At 44.2% G+C, this 24,726-nt stretch overlaps 1 protein-coding gene across 8 annotated transcripts in view; it reads left to right on the forward strand.

Annotated features, from left to right (window-relative positions):
- Positions 1–24,726, forward strand: part of LOC149435331 (nuclear factor 7, brain-like) — a 192,926-nt gene that overhangs the window by 15,497 nt on the left and 152,703 nt on the right. Inside the window, exon 8 of one of the 8 annotated variants that reach the window (XM_089662776.1) lies at positions 9,535–13,089. The exons of the other annotated variants lie outside the window; for them this stretch is intronic. Within the exon in view, the coding sequence (XP_089518902.1) occupies positions 9,535–10,103 (569 nt within the window). The 3' untranslated portion in view covers positions 10,104–13,089. Of the gene's footprint in view, positions 1–9,534; positions 13,090–24,726 lie in introns of those variants that run through there. 8 annotated transcript variants of the gene reach the window in all.

Here is a 24,726-nt window from a genome sequence, read left to right on the forward strand (position 1 = left end):
ACAAGAGACACACAGGTATTCAAACTTCACACCAGCAGACAGTCCCATCAGGAGGGAGGGCTGCTGGAGACACCCCCCCCCCCCAAGCTAATACATGCAAACATATACATCCCATAATAGTTTTCTCCCAAGCCAGACACACAATAGAACAATAGGATGCAACCACATGACATTAAACAACAACCTTCCACCCCAATATTAGGACAGATCACCCTATACCCCTAACAGGCACAGGGTGACTTACACATAAGAGGGATATGGGGAGCTGAGACAGGGTCAACCACATGGCATTAAACAATTAACAACCCCCCACCCTGATATTAGGACAGGTCACCCTGTACCCCTAACAGATGTGAGTTGCACATAATAGAGATATGGGGAGCAGAGATGGGTCTCCCCACCTCTCCAAAGTGAGCTGTGTTTTTTTGGTAAGGACACCTTTGTTTCTAAACCCACAACAGTAAAATCTAAATTCTCTGTATTGTGCAAAAAAGGCTGTTTGATCCTGTCATCTCTGATCCTCCCCTTCTTCCAGTGTCCCCATCTTTTTTTCATCAATACGTTTTTATTGAGGTTTCAAGGAAAGGTCAAAAGCAGTCCACCTTACAAAGATACAATTGTACTTGGTACAATGCATCCAGTTGTTCCTTAGCAATCAACAATGCCAAGAAGCAGAGATAAGTGTTCATAGCCTATCTGTTAAACCTTTTATTAATAAGTGCAATAATCAGGTTAAACTGATATATAGTTTTGTTCAAAACCAACAATTAGCTATAAAACCAGTACAAATTGAAACATTTGTTTTATTTGTATCATAGGGGCCAGGTCCTTGGCCAGCCTAAGAGGGCTCATAGTACAGTCTGTGATTCTAGGAGCTTATGATCAGCTTTTCCATAGAATAGCCGCTATTATTATTATTATACAGTATTTATAAAGCGCCGATAATTCGCTCAGCGCTGTACATTACAAAGATTCAGTATGATTTACTGGATATCATTTACCAACCCAATGAAGTTAGAACCGTGACTCCCTCTTATCTCCTGATAAGACATAGTGTGTGGAGTTTTGGTGTGTATTTCTAGAGAGATTTTTTTCTTGGGAGAGTGCATGTAATCAGCACAAAGCCAATCCGACAGAGGTCAGGGGTCCTGCATTCTCCAAGAGCAAAATGAAAACTCCTCCTACAATCTTTAACCAGTGCTGTGCTGGACAATGATAGAAGTCACAAGACTGCTCTAACTGCTGATTAGAAGGTATTTAGCAGTTTATATTTACTATAATAATTGCATTTCTATGTTCTGTCTACTGTGGGAGAGCGGATATAGTGAATGCGGGGTCCGGGGAGAGCGGATATAGTGAATGCGGGGTCCGGGGAGAGCGGATATAGTGAATGCGGGATCCGGGGAGAGCAGATATAGTGAATACAGGGTCCGGGGGAGACCGGATATAGTGAATGCGGGGTTCAGGGAGAGCAGATATAGTGAATGCAGGGTCTGGGGAGATCAGATATAGTGAATGCGGGGTCTGGGGAGATCAGATATAGTGAATGCGGGGTCCGGGGGAGACCGGATATAGTGAATGCGGGGTTCAGGGAGAGCAGATATAGTGAATGCAGGGTCTGGGGAGAGCGGATATAGTGAATGCGGGGTCTGGGGAGATCAGATATAGTGAATGCGGGGTCTGGGGAGATCAGATATAGTGAATGCGGGGTCCGGGGGAGACCGGATATAGTGAATGCGGGGTTCAGGGAGAGCAGATATAGTGAATGCAGGGTCTGGGGAGAGCGGATTTAGTGAATGCGGGGTCCGGGGAGAGCGGATATAGTGAATGCGGGGTCCGGGGGAGAGCGAATATAGTGAATGCGGGGTCCGGGGGAGAGCGGATATAGTGAATGCAGGGTCCGGGGAGAGCGGATATAGTGAATGCAGGGTCCGGGGGAGAGCGGATATAGTGAATGCGGGGTCCGGGGAGAGCGGATATAGTGAATGCGGGGTCCGGGGAGAGCGGATATAGTGAATGCGGGGTCCGGGGAGAGCAGATATAGTGAATGCAGGGTCCTGGGAGAGCGGATATAGTGAATGCGGGGTCCGGGGAGAGCGGATATAGTGAATGCGGGGTCCGGGGAGAGCGGATATAGTGAATGCGGGGTCCGGGGAGAGCGGATATAGTGAATGCAGGGTCCGGGGAGAGCGGATATAGTAAATGCGGGGTCCGGGGAGAGCGGATATAGTGAATGCGGGGTCCGGGGAGAGCGGATATAGTGAATGCGGGGTCCGGGGAGAGCGGATATAGTGAATGCGGGGTCCGGGGGAGAGCGGATATAGTGAATGCGGGGTCCGGGGGAGAGCGGATATAGTGAATGCGGGGTCCGGGGGAGAGCGGATATAGTGAATGCGGGGTCCGGGGGAGAGCGGATATAGTGAATGCGGGGTCCGGGGGAGAGCGGATATAGTGAATGCGGGGTCCGGGGGAGAGCGGATATAGTGAATGCGGGGTCCGGGGAGAGCGGATATAGTGAATGCGGGGTCCGGGGGAGAGCGGATATAGTGAATGCGGGGTCCGGGGGAGAGCGGATATAGTGAATGCGGGGTCCGGGGGAGAGCGGATATAGTGAATGCGGGGTTCGGGGGAGAGCGGATATAGTGAATGCGGGGTCCAGGGTTTAGTAACACTTTAAGGATTTGTTGAAAGCTATGGACGCCCTCCCCAGAAATAGTCCTGTAAGCACAACTTTCCACGCAGTGAATATATGTACTTTATTTTATTGAAATGTGATTGTCTCATACATATGACATAGTGAATGCGGGGTTCAGGGAGAGCAGATATAGTGAATGCAGGGTCTGGGGAGAGCGGATATAGTGAATGCGGGGTCCGGGGAGAGCGGATATAGTGAATGCAGGGTCCGGGGAGAGCGGATATAGTAAATGCGGGGTCCGGGGAGAGCGGATATAGTGAATGCGGGGTCCGGGGAGAGCGGATATAGTGAATGCGGGGTCCGGGGAGAGCGGATATAGTGAATGCGGGGTCCGGGGGAGAGCGGATATAGTGAATGCGGGGTCCGGGGGAGAGCGGATATAGTGAATGCGGGGTCCGGGGGAGAGCGGATATAGTGAATGCGGGGTCCGGGGGAGAGCGGATATAGTGAATGCGGGGTCCGGGGGAGAGCGGACATAGTGAATGCGGGGTCCGGGGGAGAGCGGATATAGTGAATGCGGGGTCCGGGGAGAGCGGATATAGTGAATGCGGGGTCCGGGGGAGAGCGGATATAGTGAATGCGGGGTCCGGGGGAGAGCGGATATAGTGAATGCGGGGTCCGGGGGAGAGCGGATATAGTGAATGCGGGGTCCGGGGGAGAGCGGATATAGTGAATGCGGGGTCCGGGGGAGAGCGGATATAGTGAATGCGGGGTCCGGGGGAGAGCGGATATAGTGAATGCGGGGTCCGGGGGAGAGCGGATATAGTGAATGCGGGGTCCGGGGGAGAGCGGATATAGTGAATGCGGGGTCCGGGGGAGAGCGGATATAGTGAATGCGGGGTCCGGGGGAGAGCGGATATAGTGAATGCGGGGTCCGGGGAGAGCGGATATAGTGAATGCGGGGTCCGGGGAGAGCAGATATAGTGAATGCGGGGTCCGGGGAGAGCGGATATAGTGAATGCGGGGTCCGGGGAGAGCGGATATAGTGAATGCGGGGTCCGGGGAGAGCGGATATAGTGAATGCGGGGTCCGGGGAGAGCGGATATAGTGAATGCGGGGTCCGGGGGAGAGCGGATATAGTGAATGCGTGGTCCGGGGGAGAGCGGATATAGTGAATGCGGGGTCCGGGGAGAGTGGATATAGTGAATGCTGGGTCCGGGGAGAGCGGATATAGTGAATGCGGGGTCCGGGGGAGAGCGGATATAGTGAATGCGGGGTCCAGGGTTTAGTAACACTTTAAGGATTTGTTGAAAGCTATGGACGCCCTCCCCAGAAATAGTCCTGTAAGCACAACTTTCCACGCAGTGAATATATGTACTTTATTTTATTGAAATGTGATTGTCTCATACATATGACATACACAAACGATAACTAAAAACTCATGAAAAAAAGGGCCAATCATTTCAGAAATGTAAATACAGTCATCTTGTGCAAATAAAAACGTTTTAATTCTGCTCACATCTACTGCTCCTAGAAAATGGGAATTTAGCAGTTTGTTATGGAGTGGCACAAGATGGCAGTTGAGCCATGATACAATTTTACATGGACCAACAATGAGTCAAGACACTTGGGGCCTGCTCACACTACATGCGTTTCAGTGTACTTTTTTTTTCTGCATCCAAAAGCACAGAACGTAGGTTACATGGTTGTCAATGTCATAGTTCACATCAGCGCTTGCAGTTCCAGTGCGTTCCGAACATAGAAAAAAAAAAGTAGAACTGGCTGCATTTTTCCTCCAGAACTGTACTGGAACGTACATGTCCCTGTTTAAATTGAAGAAGGGGGGTAGGGAAATGAATTGGAAAGCATCAAAAACCCACCGGAATGCGCCAAAAACGCGCATGCAGAAACGCATCTGGACTGCGTTTCTATACTGTGAACCGGCCCTTAGTGGTTGGTACTATAAGCAGTAGCAAGGTACATTTTCAATTTCTTTCAATGGGAGACCATTGGTTGGGACATGGGGGAAGGGCTGTATAGTGAATGTAAATGTCATATTTTTTTTTTTTTTATCTGGCCCTCTGAAACCCATCCATGGACCCCAGTTTAAGAATACCTGCCCTATTGGTTGATGTAGACCACAGGTATCAAACTAGCGGCTCTCCAGCTGCTGCCAAACTACAAGTCCCAGGAGACATTGCAAGATTGACAATTACAAGCATGACTCCCAGAGGCAGAGGCATGATGGGACTTGTAGTTCTGCAACAGCTGGAGGGCTGCCAGTTTGACACCCCTGCTGTAGATCCTTGAAAGGTTGCCACTGATGGAATGTGCTTTTCATCTTTCTATACAACGTTGGTCACCTCTTGCTGCTCTTAAAGTAGATAAAGTCAACATATTAAAAACATGCCAAGTAGTACCTCATTGCTGAAATAATCAACTTAAAATTCCTTGGTATCTATTTGCGGTCATATGTCCACCAATCCTTGGTCCCTTCGCTGATGAACATTGGGCGGACATCCCCCCTGCGCTGATGTCAGGATCAGAAGTGAGCAAGGCAGGAGCTGTATTTGCATGTCAGGACTGAGCTGTTGTCAGCGCTCCGACACGGTTACAGCGCATGCGCACTAGAGGAAGAGTGCAACATACATGTACATTTAAAGCTGAACTCCGGGCACAGAAACTTTCATATAAATATATTCCTCAATAACAACGAAGGATATAAATCCACTTTGCGCACCAAATGCCTCTACAAACGCCAGATATTACCTTGTAAAAATATCAGTGAGCAGAGCTGTTGGAGGGACCTGGGGAACTCCTACCTACGCGGGGAGGGGGGGGTGTGTGTGTATATAAAAGCCAACTAAACCTACGAAAGGTGGGAGAGCAGCAGTGACCTTTACACAAAGGCAGGAATATTCAAAGCACACAAGATTCTAGTAGGAATGCACACGATGAATGGATCTCCACAATATTTGCTTATCCCGGAGTTCAGCTTTAATGAAGCGGCTCAGCCTCCAGGGTGTGGACAACACTTGGGTGCTCAGAGATTTCAGTGGCGGCTGAAGAGCGTTGTTGGCCTGGAGCTCCAGTGATTATCGGAGACAAAGCAGAATCAACAGGTAATTTCATCATTTAAGCTATAATAAATATATTATCGCTGTGCATATTTTATTGCAATGTCGCAGTAGGTTTTTTATTTATTTATTTTTCTACAGAAATACTTTAGTGTGGCTTTAAAGCAGTGTTTCTCAACCTTCCTAATGCCGTGACCCTTTAATACAGTTCCTCATGTTGTGGTGACCCCCAACCATAAAATTATTTACCCAGTAATTATAATTCATGAGTGTCGTTTTACCTCCAATACTGCTGCTTTCAGCACAGTAGCTGCTTTTAACAGAGTAGCTGCTTTCAACACAGTAGCTGCTCTTTACACATCGGAAATATGTGTTTTCTGATGGTCTTAGGGGACCCCTGTGAAAGGGTCGTTCGACCCCCAAAGGGGTCACGACCCACAGGTTGAGAACCACTGCTTTAAACAGTTACATATACCCTGTGAAGTTACTGGCCTCAGGTGATACACAGAGATTAAACAAAAAGTTGTACCTGTTTATCTACTGCCCTTTCTTCTGAACAGCCTCCTAATTCACACATTTTACACAGCATTTCTGAGCTCCAGAAGGCAGGGCAGTTCTGATGTCTCACTGCAAAGCGGGCGGCTGAGTGTAATCTGAGACCTGAGTGAAGTGAATGGACACACCCCTTCTACACAGCAGCATGTGGCAACATGCATAGCTGTCATTCACCTAATGGGTGTTGCAAGAGGGTGTGGAGCTGTTCCCCAGGATTTCGTTGTGTCCAGTTAAACTGTCAGAAGTGACTGGTGTAGCCAGAAATCACAGGAAGAGCATGGGACTGAGACTAGTGCACACTATAGTGGGGTATGCTTTGTGTTTTCATTTCAAAGAATTGCAACCACTTTAAGCAGAAAATGGTGTTTTTGTATCCACTACAGCTTCTTGCTCATGCCTCATTTTTTAGCCTCCTGGTCTGTGGTTTGGTCCAAAATCTAAATTGGGACACTTTCTCCTGAATCAGTCGGCAAAGGCTGCTGTGGTTTGTTTTTTTTTTTTTATATGACCTTTGTAATGAATTCATCTTGTACGGAGTGTAAAAAAATGTACGGGAAGATGTTTGTAGTGCGGAAGTGTGCTGGTTTGTACTGTTCTCTCTGCAGTCGGCGTTATTCATTTCCGAGGCGATTCCTCTTGTGTTAAAATTCAGTATTTAAAGCATTTTAATATAACTTTGAATATGTTACTAAAATAAAGTCACATCTGAAGGTACCAGTGTTCTGTTAGATTGCAGTCCAAGACACACGTAGGAGCTATTCAAATTGCATTGGAAAGATGGAGCATGTGAGTGATAGAAAATATACCAAACACCACCTGCACACCACCTCTTAAAAAAAAAAATTATGTGTGTATATATATATATATATATGTGTGTGTGTGTATATGTTTTTTAAATAACTAAATAAATATATATTTAGTTATTTAAAAAAAAAAAAATAATAATAATAATATATATATATATATATATATATACACATACAGTCAGGTCCATAAATATTGGGACATGGACACAATTCTAACATTTTTGGCTCTATACACCACAATGGATTTGAAATGAAACGAACGAGATGTGTTTTAACTGCAGACTGTCAGCTTTAAGTTGAGTGTACTTACATTCAAATCAGGTGATCGGTGTAGGAATTACAACAGTAATATGTAAACTATATGTATTCTACGTTTTTCTTATAGTTTGTAAGTTCAGATGAATTTACTTTTTTTGCATTAGAGGCAAACTGCGGGTACAAAAAAAAGATACCAATAACGACCTTGGCCTATAAATCCACTTTTTGTGCAACAAATTGCCTTTGTGCACCCAGTGTAAAAAGTAGCGGTGTTGTCTTTGCTGTGCTGCGTAAAGCCTCTTCAGAGAGCGGAGCGGAGGGAGGGTCCCAGCAGGCCTCACCCATTACAGGCTTCCTGCAGGAAACTACAGGAGGGGAGGAGACCAGACCAGTCACCCTGCATTGGGGGAGAGAGCAGTGAGCTGGTCCCTTACACAGAGGCAATGTTGAGTTGTTTCATGCTGTACTGCATGGATCTGGAATTTTTAGAATCGGGTCTTTTTTTATTTTATTTAAGATTGGATCCATGTACATGAATAGTCAAACAATCCCAACCTCCGGCATTGGACAACAGTATTAATAACACTTTTTAGTAATGCAATACATAAGGAGTGCGCATCAAAACGTACAAATGGATTTACATCCCAAATCAGTCTCAATCTTTAAAAGGCAGGCCACTTCCACCATGGCCTCAGTTGTAGACATAGATGTTGAATAGGTGCATGTCTGGGCATAATACATAAAACACGTTCAATACATCTCTGCAATACATGCACATTCTGAAATGAGATGTGGTGTTGTCTATTGCACACAGTGAGTAAAGATCAGTATTACAGCGTTGAGTTCAGAGCTGTAAAATAAAAATAGAAATTTTTTTTTAATTTGCAGTAATTTACTTGTGTGTTTACTTGTTTATGCGCGTATAATTGAGTATATTTCAATACTGGCAATGAAGAATTATTTTACTCGTCTATACGCTTATACACCTTTACTCGCCTATGCTCAACATTGGTTAGGTCTTTACGCACAGTTTTTGGCCCCTTGCACAAGAACATCACAAGTTCCTGAGTAAACATCAGTAAATTATGACGCCCGAGTGCAAAGGGCCTTACAATGCTTGAAGTACAGATAAATAACTGCTGATCTGCCAGCCAGGAGTGGAGCCAGGTCATGCAGTCTGGACGTGCCATTGTGTTTTGTGGTTTATATAATGCCAACACTTTGCAAAATGCATCATAGTATAAAAGGAAAGCAGTATGTTTACAATGCAAATAAAGTCAAGTGTTAGGGGGTCCTGCTTTTGGTAACTTACAATTTTTAAAGGGGGTTTAGCAACTGTCTGGGGTAGCGTTAATGGGGAGAATAAAAGTTCACTTTTTTGGGTAGAGGTGAGTTAGTGCTACTAAACACACAACAGTACAATCAGTCTGTAGATGCAGTAAAGCATTCTTGTTTTACTCACTGTGGAACCTAAGGGGTTAATCTTCTGCATAGTGAGCGCGGGGTCCGGGGAGAGCGGATATACTGAGCGTGGGGTCCGGGGAGGGCGAATATAGTGAACGCGGGGTCCGGGGAGAGCGGATATAGTGAACGCGGGGTCCGGGGAGAGCGGATATAGTGAACGCGGGGTCCGGGGAGAGCGGATATAGTGAACGCGGGGTCCGGGGAGAGCGGATATAGTGAACGCGGGGTCCGGGGAGAGCTATAGTATTGCATGGAGCTTGCCCTAAGTGCCACACGGACCCCCCCCTTATCCAAGTCACCCGGACTATTTCTATCACTACTATACTTTTCAGACTTTGGTCCAGTATTTGCGCTGATTATCATTACTTCTATTGCTAACCAAACAAGAAAGGCAATGCATGTTGTTTTTGGGGTTTTTTTTGTTCTTTGCGAATATAAACTGAGCCAAGCATGTTAGGAAAGGGAGAGGAGGCATTACAGCCAGCAGTCTGATCTCTCTGCTGATCAAGTCCGTTTCACAGCTCAACAGTAAAAGGCATTGAGAGACGACTCTACGTGGGTGCCTGACACCTGCCAGATGTGTGCTATAAAATATTAAAATGTTACATTTCATATTTGCCGGTAAAAGGTAAAAACAAAAAAAAAATTATTTTCATGTGCCCAACATCAAAAAAAAATATGACTTCGTTTCTGTAGTTTTAGCAAGTACACAGTAAACTTGTTTAATTCTTCATTACAGAAGCTAAGCAGATTTGGATCGTTGGGAACTCTATCATAACCTGGGCTGCTCAGAGAGCCAAGGCTTGCTCTTTTGGCCAGGACCTTGGATTCAAAGAGGAACACGTTACCGTTTGCTGGATGGGCAAGGCCATTCTGCAGTGGCGCGATTTGCGAACGGAACTGAGTCAGACAATGTCCGTATTAGGAATGCCGAGCATGATAATCATTCACATGGGGGGCAATGATCTGGAGCATTTGAGCGCTTTCAAGCTGGGTAATTCTGTGAGAAGGGACTTTCCTCAGCTCCGCGAGCAGTACCCGAAAATAAAGTTCGTGTGGTCGGAAGTCCTCCCCAGGTTGGCATGGACCATGACCCCTCTGGATGAGAAGAGATTGAAGTTTAACAGCATGGTCTCAAGGATCGCAGTAGAGTGTGGCTTCGGAGTGATTACGCACGAAGGAGTTGAGGAGAGATTGAACACCCCGTTCAGGAAAAGATGTGGTAATGGCATTTCCGATGTGGAGCTGGACATCTTCAACACAGCAGTCAGAGACTATTTGAAGACGGCCATACGTCAATTGAAGTAGCAGATTTGGTTTGACCGATCTGTTATTACTGTGAGGTTATAGTTTTGTGTATTCATAGCGAACATTCATTCAACAAGTTTCAATCCAATTTCCATGTATACACTATTTGGCTAAAAATATCCGGACACTTTTGAAACCTCTCATTCCAAAAACCAGAATCCTACCTTTGAAATTGTCCATCTCTTCGCTGCTATAGCACTTTTTTTACTTTTCCGAGAAGGCTTTCATGTAGATGTTGGGACGCTGTTAAGATTTGCTCCCTTTCACAAGATGAGCAAGGTTAGGGGTGATTGGCTGTGGGTTTGCAGTTCATCTAACAGCATTTTCATTGTTTAAGATTACTGCCTGGTTCGACTTCTTAAATTTTCCTTTGTGCCTCCCTTAAAGGGGAACTACACTGCATCCGAGCACAACAAACCAAAAGTGCTATTCATTTTTATTTATTGAAATTAAATTCCCCTATCTCTCCATGTCTCCATGCATTTATTTTGTTGAGAAATAATGTTGAAAACGCCCCCCTAGCATTTCTGTCTGTGGCCATCTTGCATAAGGGCAGATGGTTCATGTAGCATTTACTTTCTGAAATCCATCTGCTCTTAGCTCAGGCATGAGGACCCCTTTTGAAGATGCCTAGGGATGTACGACACGATTTGTCTGGGCATGGAAACCATGAAGTAACTGAAGAATTGTAAAAAAAAAAAATTTGACAAGTATGATATACTTTCCCATCTATTTACTAATGCTAGCAGCATAAGGATTAATATTTTTCAGTGTTGATTGAGAGAGACGTTCCACTTTAACAAAAAATAAGTCATTAAATGGCATCGTCATCCTACTTTAGTGGCACCATCTCAAAAGCTGAGCTCTTCCACTTAGACCATTCTTGACAGCCTTTGTTACTGAACATTATAAGGTGACAATAGGTAGGCCAGTTCCCTTTGGGGTGCCCGGATATTTTTGGCTGTATAGTGTAGCCTTACAACAGTTGTTAGATTACTAGTGAAAATCCACTGGGGTTAGCCAGGTGCCTTTCATCTATGTCTCCATTAAAGACTGAAGTCCTGAGCAGGTAGGAGGATGACCTCCCTGTATACGCTGTTCAGGGGTATCTCATTTACATTTATTTTATTTTTTTTTTTACATAAATTTTGGGTTTTATAAAGATTTATAGTAGTGCAGCCGATTACACTGCAAACTGTCAAGGCAAACCCAAAGAACATTGGGTCTCATAGGTTGTGGTAATTGGGGTACAGCTGCAAAAAAAAAAATGTTGGTGAAAGAAACCAATATGGCGGAGATAAAGCAGCACATGGTTTAATTTCATTTTAAGGATGTGAAATTTGAGTACGTTATGATTGATTTCATAACCTGCTTCTACCTTGTAAATCTTGACTCATGCCTGTCGCTTCAGTTTTCCTGTGTGCTGAGTAGGAGAGTCTGCCTGTTATCACAAAGCAGATTAAAGTGTTACTAAACCCACAACAGTAAAATCAGTCTGTATATACAGTAAACATGCTTGTTATACTCAGTGAAACCTCTGCATTGTGTAAAAAGGCTGTTTGATGATCCAGTCTTCTCTGATACTCCCCTTCTACTGTCCCCAATCCATATGCTGATAGTACAGAGCTCTAGGAGACACTCTGCACATGCTCAGTTTGGTGTTTATTGTGATAGTTTTTTTTTTTTTTTTTTGGGAGGGTACATGTGATCAGCACTGTCCAGACAGAGGGTCAGGAGTCGTGCAGCCTCATAGAACAGTCAGAGGAACATTAAAACTCCTACAAGCTTTAACCAGTGCTCTGCTGGACACTGATAGAAGTCACAAGACTGCTTTTACTGCTGATGAGAAAAAGTATTTTGCATTTCCATGTTCTGTGTACTGTGGGAGACCAGATATAGAGAATGCAGGGTCCGGGGAGAGCGGATATAGAGAATGCAGGGTCCGGGGGAGACCAGATATAGGGAATGCAGGGTCCGGGGAGACCAGATATAGAGAATGCAGGGTCCGGGGAGAGCGGATATAGTGAATGCAGGGACCGGGGAGAGCAGATATAGTGAATGCAGGGTCCGGGGAGAGCGGATATAGTGAATGCGGGGTCCGGAGATAGCGGATATAGTGAATGCAGGGTCCGGGGAGAGCGGATATAGTGAATGCGGGGTCCGGGGAGACCGGATATAGTAAATGCGGGGTCCGGGGAGAGCGGATATAGTGAATGCGGGGTCCGGGGAGAGCGGATATAGAGAATGCGGGGTCCGGGGAGACTGGATATAGAGAATGCAGGGTCCTGGGGAGAGCGGATATAGAGAATGCAGGGTCCGGGGAGACTGGATATAGAGAATGCAGGGTCCTGGGTTTAGTATCACTTTAATGGAGTACCACACTATTTGCCAAGAGTTAAAACATATTTTTCTTATAATACATGTGGACAGGTTTCATGGCTTCCAAATGCCCCTTCTTGCTCATGGTCGTAGTTATTGATTAAAGAAATGAATCGAGGACAGTTGAGGAGGTTAGGAACTTTAATGTTGCCATTGCTATAGTCAGTCACATGACTCATCCCTGTTGTGAGCCAATCAGATGAGCAGAAAATGGCACTTGGGGGCTGTTCCATATAGTTGACCCGGTTAGGAGGAAATTAATTAGTATTCAGTTTGATAAATGCAAAAAGGCTGTAGTTAACGGTAAATTACAGAGTGACTTGTTTGATATATAGAATGTTTGTTTTTTCTTTGAGAAAAGTAAAGTTTTTATTTTAAGGCCTTTTATATCAACTCTGGATGAAGAGTTTATATACTTGCTGTTAGCGCAAATTACGTTAGTGTTAACAATTGAGTGGACAGGAAATAAGCCTTCCAATGTATTTCATAAAAAGTGAAGTATGTGTAAACTTTAACAATTCTCTCATTTTCACCACTTTTGGTCTGTTAAATGTACTATGGAAAAATTGTGTTTTTGAGAAGTAAAAAACATGCTGGTTTAATCCTGTGAGCTGATAACTGTGTTTTACATTCTTTATCAGGTATATTGTTCCCAGTTTTTATTGTGGACTGAAAAATGCCTATCACCCTGTCTTATGCAAAAGAGGAAAGGGGGGAGATATTCTGTAGTCCTCAGATGACAACTCTGCTTCTTTAGTAATACAATACAGTGAGCGTTGTCACCTCCAAAACGGGAAGTGTGATTTACAGGATCACTTGGTGAGCCTAGGACGGGAAGTGTAATTTACAGGATCACTAGGTGAGCCTAGGGCGGGAAGTGTGATTTACAGGATCACTAGGTGAGCCTAGGACGGGAAGTGTAATTTACAGGATCACTAGGTGAGCCTAGGACGGGAAGTGTGATTTACAGGATCACTAGGTGAGCCTAGGACGGGAAGTGTAATTTACAGGATCACTAGGTGAGCCTAGGACGGGAAGTGTAATTTACAGGATCACTAGGTGAGCCTAGGGCGGGAAGTGTGATTTACAGGATCACTAGGTGAGCCTAGGACGGGAAGTGTAATTTACAGGATCACTAGGTGAGCCTAGGACGGGAAGTGTAATTTACAGGATCACTAGGTGAGCCTAGGACGGGAAGTGTGATTTACAGGATCACTAGGTGAGCCTAGGACGAGAAGTGTAATTTACAGGATCACTAGGTGAGCCTAGGACGGGAAGTGTGATTTACAGGATCACTAGGTGAGCCTAGGACGGGAAGTGTAATTTACAGGATCACTAGGTGAGCCTAGGACGAGAAGTGTAATTTACAGGATCACTAGGTGAGCCTAGGACGAGAAGTGTAATTTACAGGATCACTAGGTGAGCCTAGGACGGGAAGTGTAATTTACAGGATCACTAGGTGAGCCTAGGACGAGAAGTGTAATTTACAGGATCACTAGGTGAGCCTAGGGCATAAAGTGTAATTTACAGGATCAGTAGGGGGGAGCTTGAAAAAGAATGTACACATCCATCACACCTAAGTACGGCTAATCTGCAATATTACATTTTTGTTGGTTTTAGATACACTTTAACCACCTCCCGTCTGGCCGTTGTATATAAACGGCCAGACGGTGGCAGTGCAGGGTCGGGTGGGTGTTTATAAATGGCCTCCCCGCCCCCTGCTTGTGCGCGCTCCCTGGGAGTGCGCAGCACTGCGATCTGGTGCCCGCTGTGTCCTCCGGACACAGTGGAACACCGATCGTTGTACGGGACCTCTCTGCGAGGTCCTGATCATGTAATCACTGATTGGCCAATCAGTGATCACATGCAGAGTAGTAAGCAAGATGTCACTTCTGACATCATTGCTTACTACGTGTGAAATCTGTGAATGATCACAGAGATCACATGGTACAAGGCTATCCACAACAGCCTTCTACCATGTGACAAGCTGTGACCAATCACAGCTCACACAGTATTTCCCAATGGCTGCAAGAATGCAGCCAGAGAGGAGGAGAAATAATTGCTTTTACAGCCTTTATGGGTGGACTGACAACTCATGGGACCACCGGGCAATTGGGGATCATGGGGCCCCTGTGTCCTTACCCAAACTCAAAAAAGCCACCAGGGGCATCTCATGGGGCCCCCTACTGACCCCGGGCCCTCGGGCAGTGCCCAAGTTTCCAAATGGTCAGTCCGCCCCTGGGGTCAGGTATTACTTTTGATAATGATTGGACCAGATGAACAGGCAGTGTTCTGGTTCATCCCACAGTGTTTCAGGTAGGATAAGGAGCTCTGTTGGGGTCTTGTTATTAATGTTCTTTCCTTCCACCTCTATTAAAGGCTGCAATGATCATCTTTTGACTTATTGGAAAGTTGCCGTCCTACTTGATGACCAAAGCTGGACTCATTCTACTAGCAATGTTGAAGGTCACAAGATTGTATGATTTATTATTCAGGATTTATATAGCTCCAACAGTTTATGCAGCGCTTTACAACATAAGGGCAGACAGTACAATTGCAATACAATTTAATACAGTGGGAATTTGAGGGCCTTGCTCGCTAGAGCTGACAATCTAAGGCCCCATGTACACGGGACACTTCTCAACGATGGAAACTGACTGCTGGAAAATGTAGATTAAAAAAAGTCTGCTTAGCCGCGTTTATGAGCGTTTGCGTTTAGAAGCGTTTTTTAAGATAACCTCAGGAGACCTTCCAAAATGCCCAGAATGCACTGAAAAACAGTAAATAACTATTTCAGACATTTTGAGAGCAATAGAGAGAGCAGAAGCAGAGAGAGCAGTATGTGTTGAGATTGGCTGTCTTTTTTTTTTTTTTTTTCTTGTGTTTGGATGTTCCGGCTCATTTCTGTGCAGAAATTATTGCAGCATTGTCTAACATATTTTTTTTCAAGCGAAACCTCAAAGTATGGTGTACCGGGTCCATTTGCGTACCAGGAAAACGCTTTGTATGCATTTTTAATTATGAAAAAAAGGCTCTGGACAGCGTCTGGAAAAGGAAGAGTTAAAAAAAAAAAAAAATAATGCAAATGCCTATAAACGCGGTTAGCCGCGTTTACAAGCATTTTGCGTTTGAAATGCTGGTAAAATCTACTCCTGAATGCAAGTTTTCTGCGTTAAAAAAAAAATCCAGCAAACTCAACTGCTTGTAAATGACTGTAAATGATGTGTACACGGACACATAGGAAAACATTAGAGAGAGTTCAGGGGCTGCTGAAAAAAACGCAGAAAAGCTCCTAAACGTGAGTTTATCAGCTGCTGTGTACAAGGAGCCTTAGAGATCTATTGGAAGAATTGACAGAATTTTGGATACATAATGTATTTCAGCCAGCAGGTAGTGAGGTACAAGGAGCAAAGGGCTTCATTTCATTCTAAAGCTATGCAGTAAAATAGACCTGAATGGCAGATTGAAAAAATTTCTCACATAATAGAAACCACTTCCTTCCCCCTTTTAAGATGAGGCTTGACCAGTTTAGTCAATTGAACATTGGGTGCTTGCAAGCAGGCAGGCGTTTCTGGACCGCTGTTAACACCCTAGCTTGTTTTCAATCTCATTGTCCCAGATCGTAAAATCACGATTTAAACTAATAGCAAAACTATATAAAGCATAAACTTCCAAGGTTTGACTTATTCTAATATTTTTTTGTGCAGCTTCTAAAACACCACTGATTGGACAGATCTCCTCAAGTTGTTTTTGGGGCTGTTGGGAATAGTTGGAATTTGATGGGCTGAGTTAGCAATTGGTATCACAATGACAAGCTGTCTTCACTTAATTCCTTAAAAATCTGCTCCTGGACACTTTGGGGTTGACTTGCTAAAACTGGAGAGTGCAGAAGCTGGTGTAGCAGTGCATGGTAGCCAATCCGCTGCCAACTTCAGCATGTTCAATTAAGCTTTGACAAAAAAAGAAAAAACACACCTGGAAGCTGATTGGTTTCTGTATAGAACGGCACCAGATTTTGCACTCTCCAGCTTTAGTAAATCAGCCCCCTTGGGTCTTCTCACTCCTGTTCTATGCCCTGTCAAACAGTATCAATGGAATGTATGTAGGCAGGTTAGTGAGCGCACTCCAGTAAGCGGCAAAATGCACTAAGAAAGAACTACAGAGCCTTTCCAACTGGAATTGACAAAATAAAAGTGCAGCGCTACAAACAATATCCTTATAACAACTAGATTAAAATGACTGGTAAAAAAGAAGAAATTGTCCAATGACTAGCAAAGAAATAATTGTCCAATGCAATAGTGTCAGATGTGGTAATCAGTTCAATTATGGAGAAACTTCCAACCACGCTGGTGTAATCCAATCAATATCGAGGAGTAGGTAGATTGCCCACTTACCAGAAGCGCAATCTCAATGCGCATATGCAGGTCACATGTAGCCGAGGTCTCATGTAGGCGCTGCTTAGTAGTACCCTGGTAGTCCCTCAGTGGTAAGGAGATGCTGGTCTGGTCGGATCACACTGCTCCTTGGATCCACACAGAAGCCTAAAGTGCTGGGGCTGAGGTATGGGAGCTCAGTGCCAGGTATGAGAAGTAAAAATGCTCATAGTGTAGTAATTTTAAAAAATTTATTAAATCCAATGTATTAAATTAAGATCACAAAACACATGCCTGTAGCCAGTTAAAGCGGCTGTGAAAAAACATCCAAAAGAAAAAACACTGACCAGTGAAATTCAAGAGTTGGCCGCCGGACCTCCTGATCCGGCGGCGTGACGTCAAGGCGTGCGAAGGCTCCTCCTTGGAACCCCTTATAGCTTCCATTATATAACTGTTCTGCTGACCTGGCAAATCATCAGATGTAGGCACAACGATCCCCAGGAGATTCAGCAGACTGTTCGGTGGGAACTTGGACACTTTATATGCACAGATTTTATTGAAGCACAACAGACACTTTATTGAATCCTGTTTAATTTGTATTTGCAGATATGAGCATTGTAGATAATATACTTGTTTATTGCACATGTTTAAACAGAAAACAATAGTGCTGTATAAAAGATAGGGAAAATGAGGGTCTTACCAAGGCCGGCCATACATGGGTGGAAAATCTGCCGATTTTCACTGTTAGTGGGTCAATGGCACCAGCTGATTTTCGTGGTTCCTCCCTTTTTCGTGTTGGAAAATTCATGAAAAACGACTGATTTTCGACTCGGTGATGGTCAAATGATATGATCATTTTTCCGAAAAAAATATGCGCATGAGCTGGAAGGAACAGAAGTTTTGCATGTTGTATGGGATGAACTTTATGACTTGGTCGGCCGATTTTCGAAATCAATGATGGCACCATAGGATTACCGAGCGAACGACGCTTCTGATTTTCGGACGCATAATCGTTCAGAATTCGGACCATGTATGGCCTGCATTATCTGGCTCCTTTAGTGCTTGCTGATAGCACTTTACCAATGAGAAGTCTTGTCTTTCTGCTGGCCACGCCCCATGACAAGCAGGCAGTGTTGGTCTTATTCGCTGTTTGCGCATTGCACAAGTGATGATTAATATTCCAAACCACACCTAGTGCCGGCTATATGTGGTTTGGTGTAATAATCCATTCAAATAGGTGATGTGAATTTGCTGGCTGCTTGCTGATCAAATGCGTGGAGATGTGATTTTAACTTTAGACGCTAATACTCCCCCATCATGATTGTTGTGCAGCAGGAGGAGTACATTTGTACCATTGTCAGATCGAGAAAGAACGTCAAGAGGAAAAATGTGTTTAATCGTCTTTGGAAGTGAGTTTATTGCTTGGCAAAAGTGATTGTTATGGCCCATGGCTATAGATGTGCCTAACGTAAGTGTATTTAAAGCTGGACTCCAAGAAAACAGCCTTGAAATGCATGTAAGGGAGCTGCTTTACCTGCCAAATATTTGTGTTTCTGTCCATCCAGTTCTGGGACTACACAGTCCAATCTCGTAGCATGACCCTGTCTGGCAGGGTAGAAGACATGATTTTTCTCAGTTCTGTAATGCTTACAAGTCTTGTCCCTCACCCAGCCTGTGATTGGAAAGTGAAGAAGAAAAGCGGCAGAATGATCTCATCTTTATTGGCATATGAGCGCTGCAGCATTACTGACTGCCTTCGGGTGCTGCTTCATGTTTCCCAGCCTGATCTCTGCTGTACAGGGACTACAGGAAGCTAATGCCACGTCAAATTCAGTACTTGTGCTGCTTGTGTTATTTAAACAAACGAAGGCCTTTTAAAAATCCTAGGGCTTCTGGCGCCGCATGTGACAGGAGTGGGATCTTGCAGCTCTGGACTCACCGCTTTAAAAATTTAGCCCCCTGCACCCAGGGCTTGCTCAAATCGGCACAGAGGTGCCTCCCAATCCGCCCTGCATGGATCTGTATCTTCTGCCGGCCCCACCCGGCTCCGGTCCCACCCAGCTCCGGTCTCGCTGCACGGCCTCAGGGGAACAGTTCTTCCCCCTTCTGCAGCCAAGATGGTCGCCGATCATATCATCCGCAGCAGCGGCAAGAGCAACAGCATGGATATGGGCACAGGACCAGGTATGGCAGAATCTCAATCACTGACTGCAGTTTCACTGGGGCATGCTGACACTCTTAGTCCCACGGACCAATATGACAAAATTGCACCAGCTGTCGCTTCTTTATTGCTATCTACTATTACTCAGGCTGTGGACAGAGCAGTAGCACTGGGTATTGAGCAACTTAGAAGGGACTTGGGAGACGATGCTAAACGTATATCTGAAGTGGAACAACGCCTTTCTGATCTAGAGGACGTATTTCACGCTGTTCTAGCGGGCGCTCTACACTCTAAACGCACATAGCACAGTATCCTGGAAAAACTCGACTTAGAGAATCGTTCGTGCAGGAACAACCTCCGCGTTGTAGGCCTCCCAAAATCCTACAACTCGGGCACATTGCCCGAAATATGCTCTACAAGCATTCCTGCTGCACTTGGCATCTCGACACCTTGTCAGGTTGAAAGCGCACACCGCCTTGGAGCGCCCTCCAACGACAGACGCACACCGCGTTCTATAATCAAAAATCCTAGATTGTAAGCTCTAAGGAGCAGGGCCCTCTGTTTCCTCTTGTACCTGATTGTATTGTAACGGTAATGTCTGCCTTCATTTTGTAAAGCGCTGCGCAATCTGTTGGCGCCATATAAATCCTGTATTTTATTGCAGATAAACCACTTGTACATTTTGGCAAGATAGCTGGGGACCCATGGTGCACTTTAGCTCCTCTTGAAAGGAATTGGCTCCCGTTCCTCTCGAGCTACTGACCCCCGGCAGTCCCTGGCCTTGATCAGTGTCTGTCCTCAGGCCTGGAGCCCCCTTTGAGACACAGGAAATGCACACAGACACAAGGTGGTATCTCAGAAGGAACTGAATTTATTCTTCCGTGTTTAAACTTATATATGAAACTTAAAACAATGCATAGAAATATAAGAACCAATCAATTGACAGGTATGCATTAACCAATCAGAATATTACATACGTCAGTCATGCCCAATCATTTGGCATATATGTAAATTATTATTATGTGCGTAAAGCATGAACTTTTGGTTCGGTATAGAAAGCAGACAATTTCCCCTTTTAACACTGGCTATATTTATTAATAATCTTGCAACAGGATATATCCCACCGCGGGCTTTCAGTCTTGTGCTAGCTAAAGGAAAAAGGGGAAGTTACACCTGAAGAAAAAGAGGAACTTTTAACTCCTGACAAAATACAGTTTAAGACAAGAAAATCAATTCTTTTAAAATCTGACCTAAATATTAAAATGGATACTGATTCTAAGATGGAGGAGCTTTGGCTCAGAGAGACAAAATGGCGGGACATCAAACTTAAGGGCTAATCCCTTCACCTCTGTATGTGAGAAAAAACAAAGCTTTATTTCATTTACTTTTTGTCTTCCTGAATTCAGCTTTAAAAACTAATATGTTCTGTTTTAAAAACAGATTTAGTGCTTGCAATATGGTGTTTTTTGTGTTACTTTGTTTATATATACTTTTTTTTTTTTTTTTTTCTAATTGGTAATGAAAATCCTCCCTAGTTTTGACAGGTACACAGTAAACGTGTTTAATTCTGCATTTCAGAAGGTGAGCAGATTTGGATTGTTGGAAACTCTGTCATTCATTGGGCTGCTCAGGAAGCCAAGAACTTTCCCTATGGTGAGAACCTGGGTTTTGAACCAGAAAATGTCATCCGTTGGATGGGGCAGACCAGCATGCAGTGGTGTGAGCTTTTACCAGATCTGAGTAGAAAGATCTCTGTGCTGGGACCCCCAAGCGTTTTAATCATTCATCTAGGCGGTAGTGATTTAGGACGTGTGCCCAATGATAAATTAATCCCTGCTGTGAAAAAAATCCTGCGTATTATCAATCGGTATCCAAGCACAACGTTCATCTGGTCATCAATACTCCCTAGACTGGAGTGGTTGATGTCGCCTATGGACCATTTTCGAAAAAAGCTCAGCAAGTCGCTTGCCGGTGTTGTTGAGGCATCAGGATTCGAAGTAATTTGGCACGAAGGTATCAAGAAGAAATTTAGGAATCCCAACAGAAGAAGCCAACACAAATGTCTTACAAATGAAGTGATGGACATGTTTTATGTGAGCCTGATACGCTTTATACAAAGCGCCCTGAGCAACATGAAAGGAGAGACGGCTTAGTGGTTTTTATAGGTCAACGTGGTCGACTTTGTTCTGTTTTCATGGCCCCCAATTTTTCTATAAGCTAGTTGATTTGAAATGGTATTTTACTTTATGCTAAATGGTCAAACACATCTTGATACTTTCCTTTCCATGATCTCATTCTAGATCCTAGGATATTAAAAACATGTTTGGGTATTAGGTGTACTTTTAACGGTTCTTGTTCATGTGTGTTTTGTGTATATCTTTGCAGGGAACATACGTGAAATTGTAAACGTTTCTGGGTTTTCAAATGAGAGAGCCCAGCAATGCACACTTCCTTGTTGGCATCCTATGTGCAGCTTTCTTAGTGTTTGTTTTAAATACATTTTTTATTTTTTTTTAAAGGGGTCTGTTTTTGACTTTTGCTAGTTACCAAACACTAAGGGCCCCATTCACACCGGATACACTGTGATGCATTTTTGACTGCACTCCAACTACATGAACAGTCTACAATCCAGGTTTTCCTAATGGGCATAGTTCACACTAGTGCAGTGAAAAAAAAAAAATACAACGTGCTGCATTTTTCTGCACTGCAGCACAGTGCACATAAAAGCCAGAAGAAAGAAGATGGAAGTGACCTCAAAGGAAATACAAGCTTAGGAAAAATGCATTGAGATACACATGAAAAATGCAAGCTATTGCATATGTGAAAATGTGCAGTTTCTGGTGTGATTGGGCCTAAGAAGTCAAATTTAAAAAACAATGATGTCCTTACCACAGCTATACTACTGCTTTAGAACGGAACAATTCTAAAGCGCAGCCAATGGAGAGCTGTTACAATATTGGGTTATGTGTTTGACACTTCCCTCCACTTACTGAGTTTTATTTTGAACTATACAGAGAAAACGCCATAGGACACAAGTCCTCCACATTGCGGCCTGTATGAATGGCAGGATGCCAAAACCTCCACATTGCGGCCTGTATGAATGACAGGATGCTAAAGCCTCCACGTTGTGGCCTGTATGAATAACAGGACAGCAAAGCCTCCACGTTGTGGCCTGTATGAATGGCAGGATGCCAAAGCCTCCACGTTGTGGCCTGTATGAATAACAGGACAGCAAAGCCTCCACGTTGTGGCCTGTATGAATGGCAGGATGCCAAAGCCTCCACGTTGTGGCCTGTATGAATGGCAGGATGCCAAAGCCTCCACGTTGTGGCCTGTATGGATAACAGGACAGCAAAGCCTCCACGTTGTGGCCTGTATGAATGGCAGGATGCAAAAGCCTCCATATTGTGGCCTGTATGAATAACAGGACACCAAAGCCTCCACGTTGTGGCCTGTATGAATAACAGGACACCAAAACCTCCACATTGCGGCCTGTATGAATGACAGGATGCTAAAGCCTCTATGTTGTGGCCTGTATGAATAACAGGACACCGAAGCCTCCACATTGTGGCCTGTATGAATAACAGGACACCAAAGCCTCCACGTTGTGGCCTGTATGAATGGCAGGATGCAAAAGCCTCCACGTTGTGGCCTGTATGAATAAAAGGACACCAAAGCATCCACGTTGCGGTCTGTAAGAATGAATGACAGGACACCACATTGTTGCCCTTATTAACTGAAATACAGAGTATCACTCCAATGGCTATCTGCCCTCTTTTGTAAATAAGGTCCTAAGTATTGAAGATAAGTTGCATTCACTAGGTACGTCCGCTTGTTGACCTTACACAGCTGTTCTACATTAAGTCCAGTCGAGCACATTGATGGACAGAACACTACCCCAACAGCAGGCTGGGTCTGCGGAACTGTGGGCAGAGCTTTGGGTATCTGCAAGGGTGGTGATGGGAGCGGAACCCCTGCTGTCCTCACCAAGATAGACCGCTCTCACCGTTCTAGACAATCCTGTGTTGTGTACTGCTGAATGTGATCACCTACTATGCTAGGTGCACTGTTCTAATGTATCCTCTCCAGTGCCTGTGGAGCCATAATCAAGGGACAGGTCTATATCTGTCATATCATAACTCTCTTGTTGACGCCTTCTTTTGAATTGAACAATGAGGGGCAGTTATATGACCAGTCGCCCGCTCATAGAAAGTGGGTAGTGGTTTACCGGTTGGGTGAGTTGAAGTGGGGGCCTCCTAAGTTTTTCTCAAGAGCAACTTCAGAGAGATTATGAAACGCTGAAATTCAAGATAACTGTAAGAAGATCTTTTCGGTTTTGGATGAGACTTACTCTGCACTATTGTTTGTGTCTGGAGTTTGGTTTTTAAAGACAATAGGTCACCTTTACGAAAAAAAAGTGCCTATGCAAGTAAGGGGTGCCTGTGGATAAAAACAAACTGCACAGCTTTGAGCAAAGTCAAGGCTGTCCCCTATCCTGCCTTGTTGCTAGGACATTGCTAAACGACTTCCAACTGTTACTGGTTGCCTCCGCCATCACAAGTGTGCTCTGAAATGCTGAGCTCAGGGATAGTACAGGTTTTGAATGAGAGAAAGGGCTTGATCCTGTGATGGAGGTGCACAGTAATGGCTGGGAGTATTTTAGTAATGTCCTAGCAGCAAGGCAGGGTTGGAGACAGCCTTGACTTTGGTAAAGCATAAAAAAAAAATTCAACAATGTCTATGCAAATAAGCCTTCAAAAGTTCTTGTGAAGGGCCAGAAATCACGCCAAATCTAGTGTGCCCTTTACCATCCCCCTGTGGGCACACTGACCTTTTTTTTTTTTTTTTTTTTTATATACAGGCCTTTTAATGCAAAAGGTCCTTTACAGTGCATCACCTCTTAGGAGCTGGGACAAGGCTAACACCAGAGAAAAAAACTCGAGCAACTCTAACTTTGGATCTTTCACCCAGTTGCGGAACTCAGAAGAAAGACAATCCATAGTGCTCTCTGTACATAGGAAACACTTTATTACAGTAAAATGCCAAACAAGAATGCTTCACTTCAAGCGCCTAAAACAGCCTCTTGGGAAGTCCAATGCTCCAGGAGCAGGTCTCAAGCTCGTTTAGCTCAAAGTATATACAGGTGTACCTCAGTGTATGAACGCCTCGGTTAACGTAATTTTCAGTTTACAAATGAAAATCCATTGAAAATAATGCCTCGGTTTATAAATTTTTTTCGCTATACGAAGTGTATGTCGGTGCTGATTTTTAAATGCAATTACCGGCTTTTTTTTTTCCTTCACTATAGCTCACAGAATTAGCTGTCACTTTCCCCGGAGCTAAAGGATATCTTGGGAAACAAACTAAACGGAAACCTTGTTTCTTGGGGAAATAAACTAAAAGGAAACTTTCTTTCTTTTATCTGGTGGGAAAGTGACAGCTGATTCTCTGAGCTATAGTGAAGAAAAAAAAAAGGTAATTACATTTAAAACTGGCACTAACCTATAGTGACAGCGAATTATTTTTTATTTTTTTACTTTTTTCTGACCTCCGGAACAGATTTATTGGTTTTCAATGCATTCCTATGGGAAACCGCCTTTTCGGATTACAAATTTTTTGCAATACGAAACGTCCCGGAGAACGCATTAAACCCATAAACTGAGTTAAACTGACGTACAAAGCCGCCCACCATACTGCCCCGGACTACATC

Source organism: Staurois parvus, unplaced genomic scaffold, assembly GCF_062004578.1.
Source record: "Staurois parvus isolate SC_StPar_1 unplaced genomic scaffold, SC_StPar_1.0 ptg001538l, whole genome shotgun sequence".
In the NCBI taxonomy this organism is placed as follows: Eukaryota; Metazoa; Chordata; class Amphibia; order Anura; family Ranidae; genus Staurois; species Staurois parvus.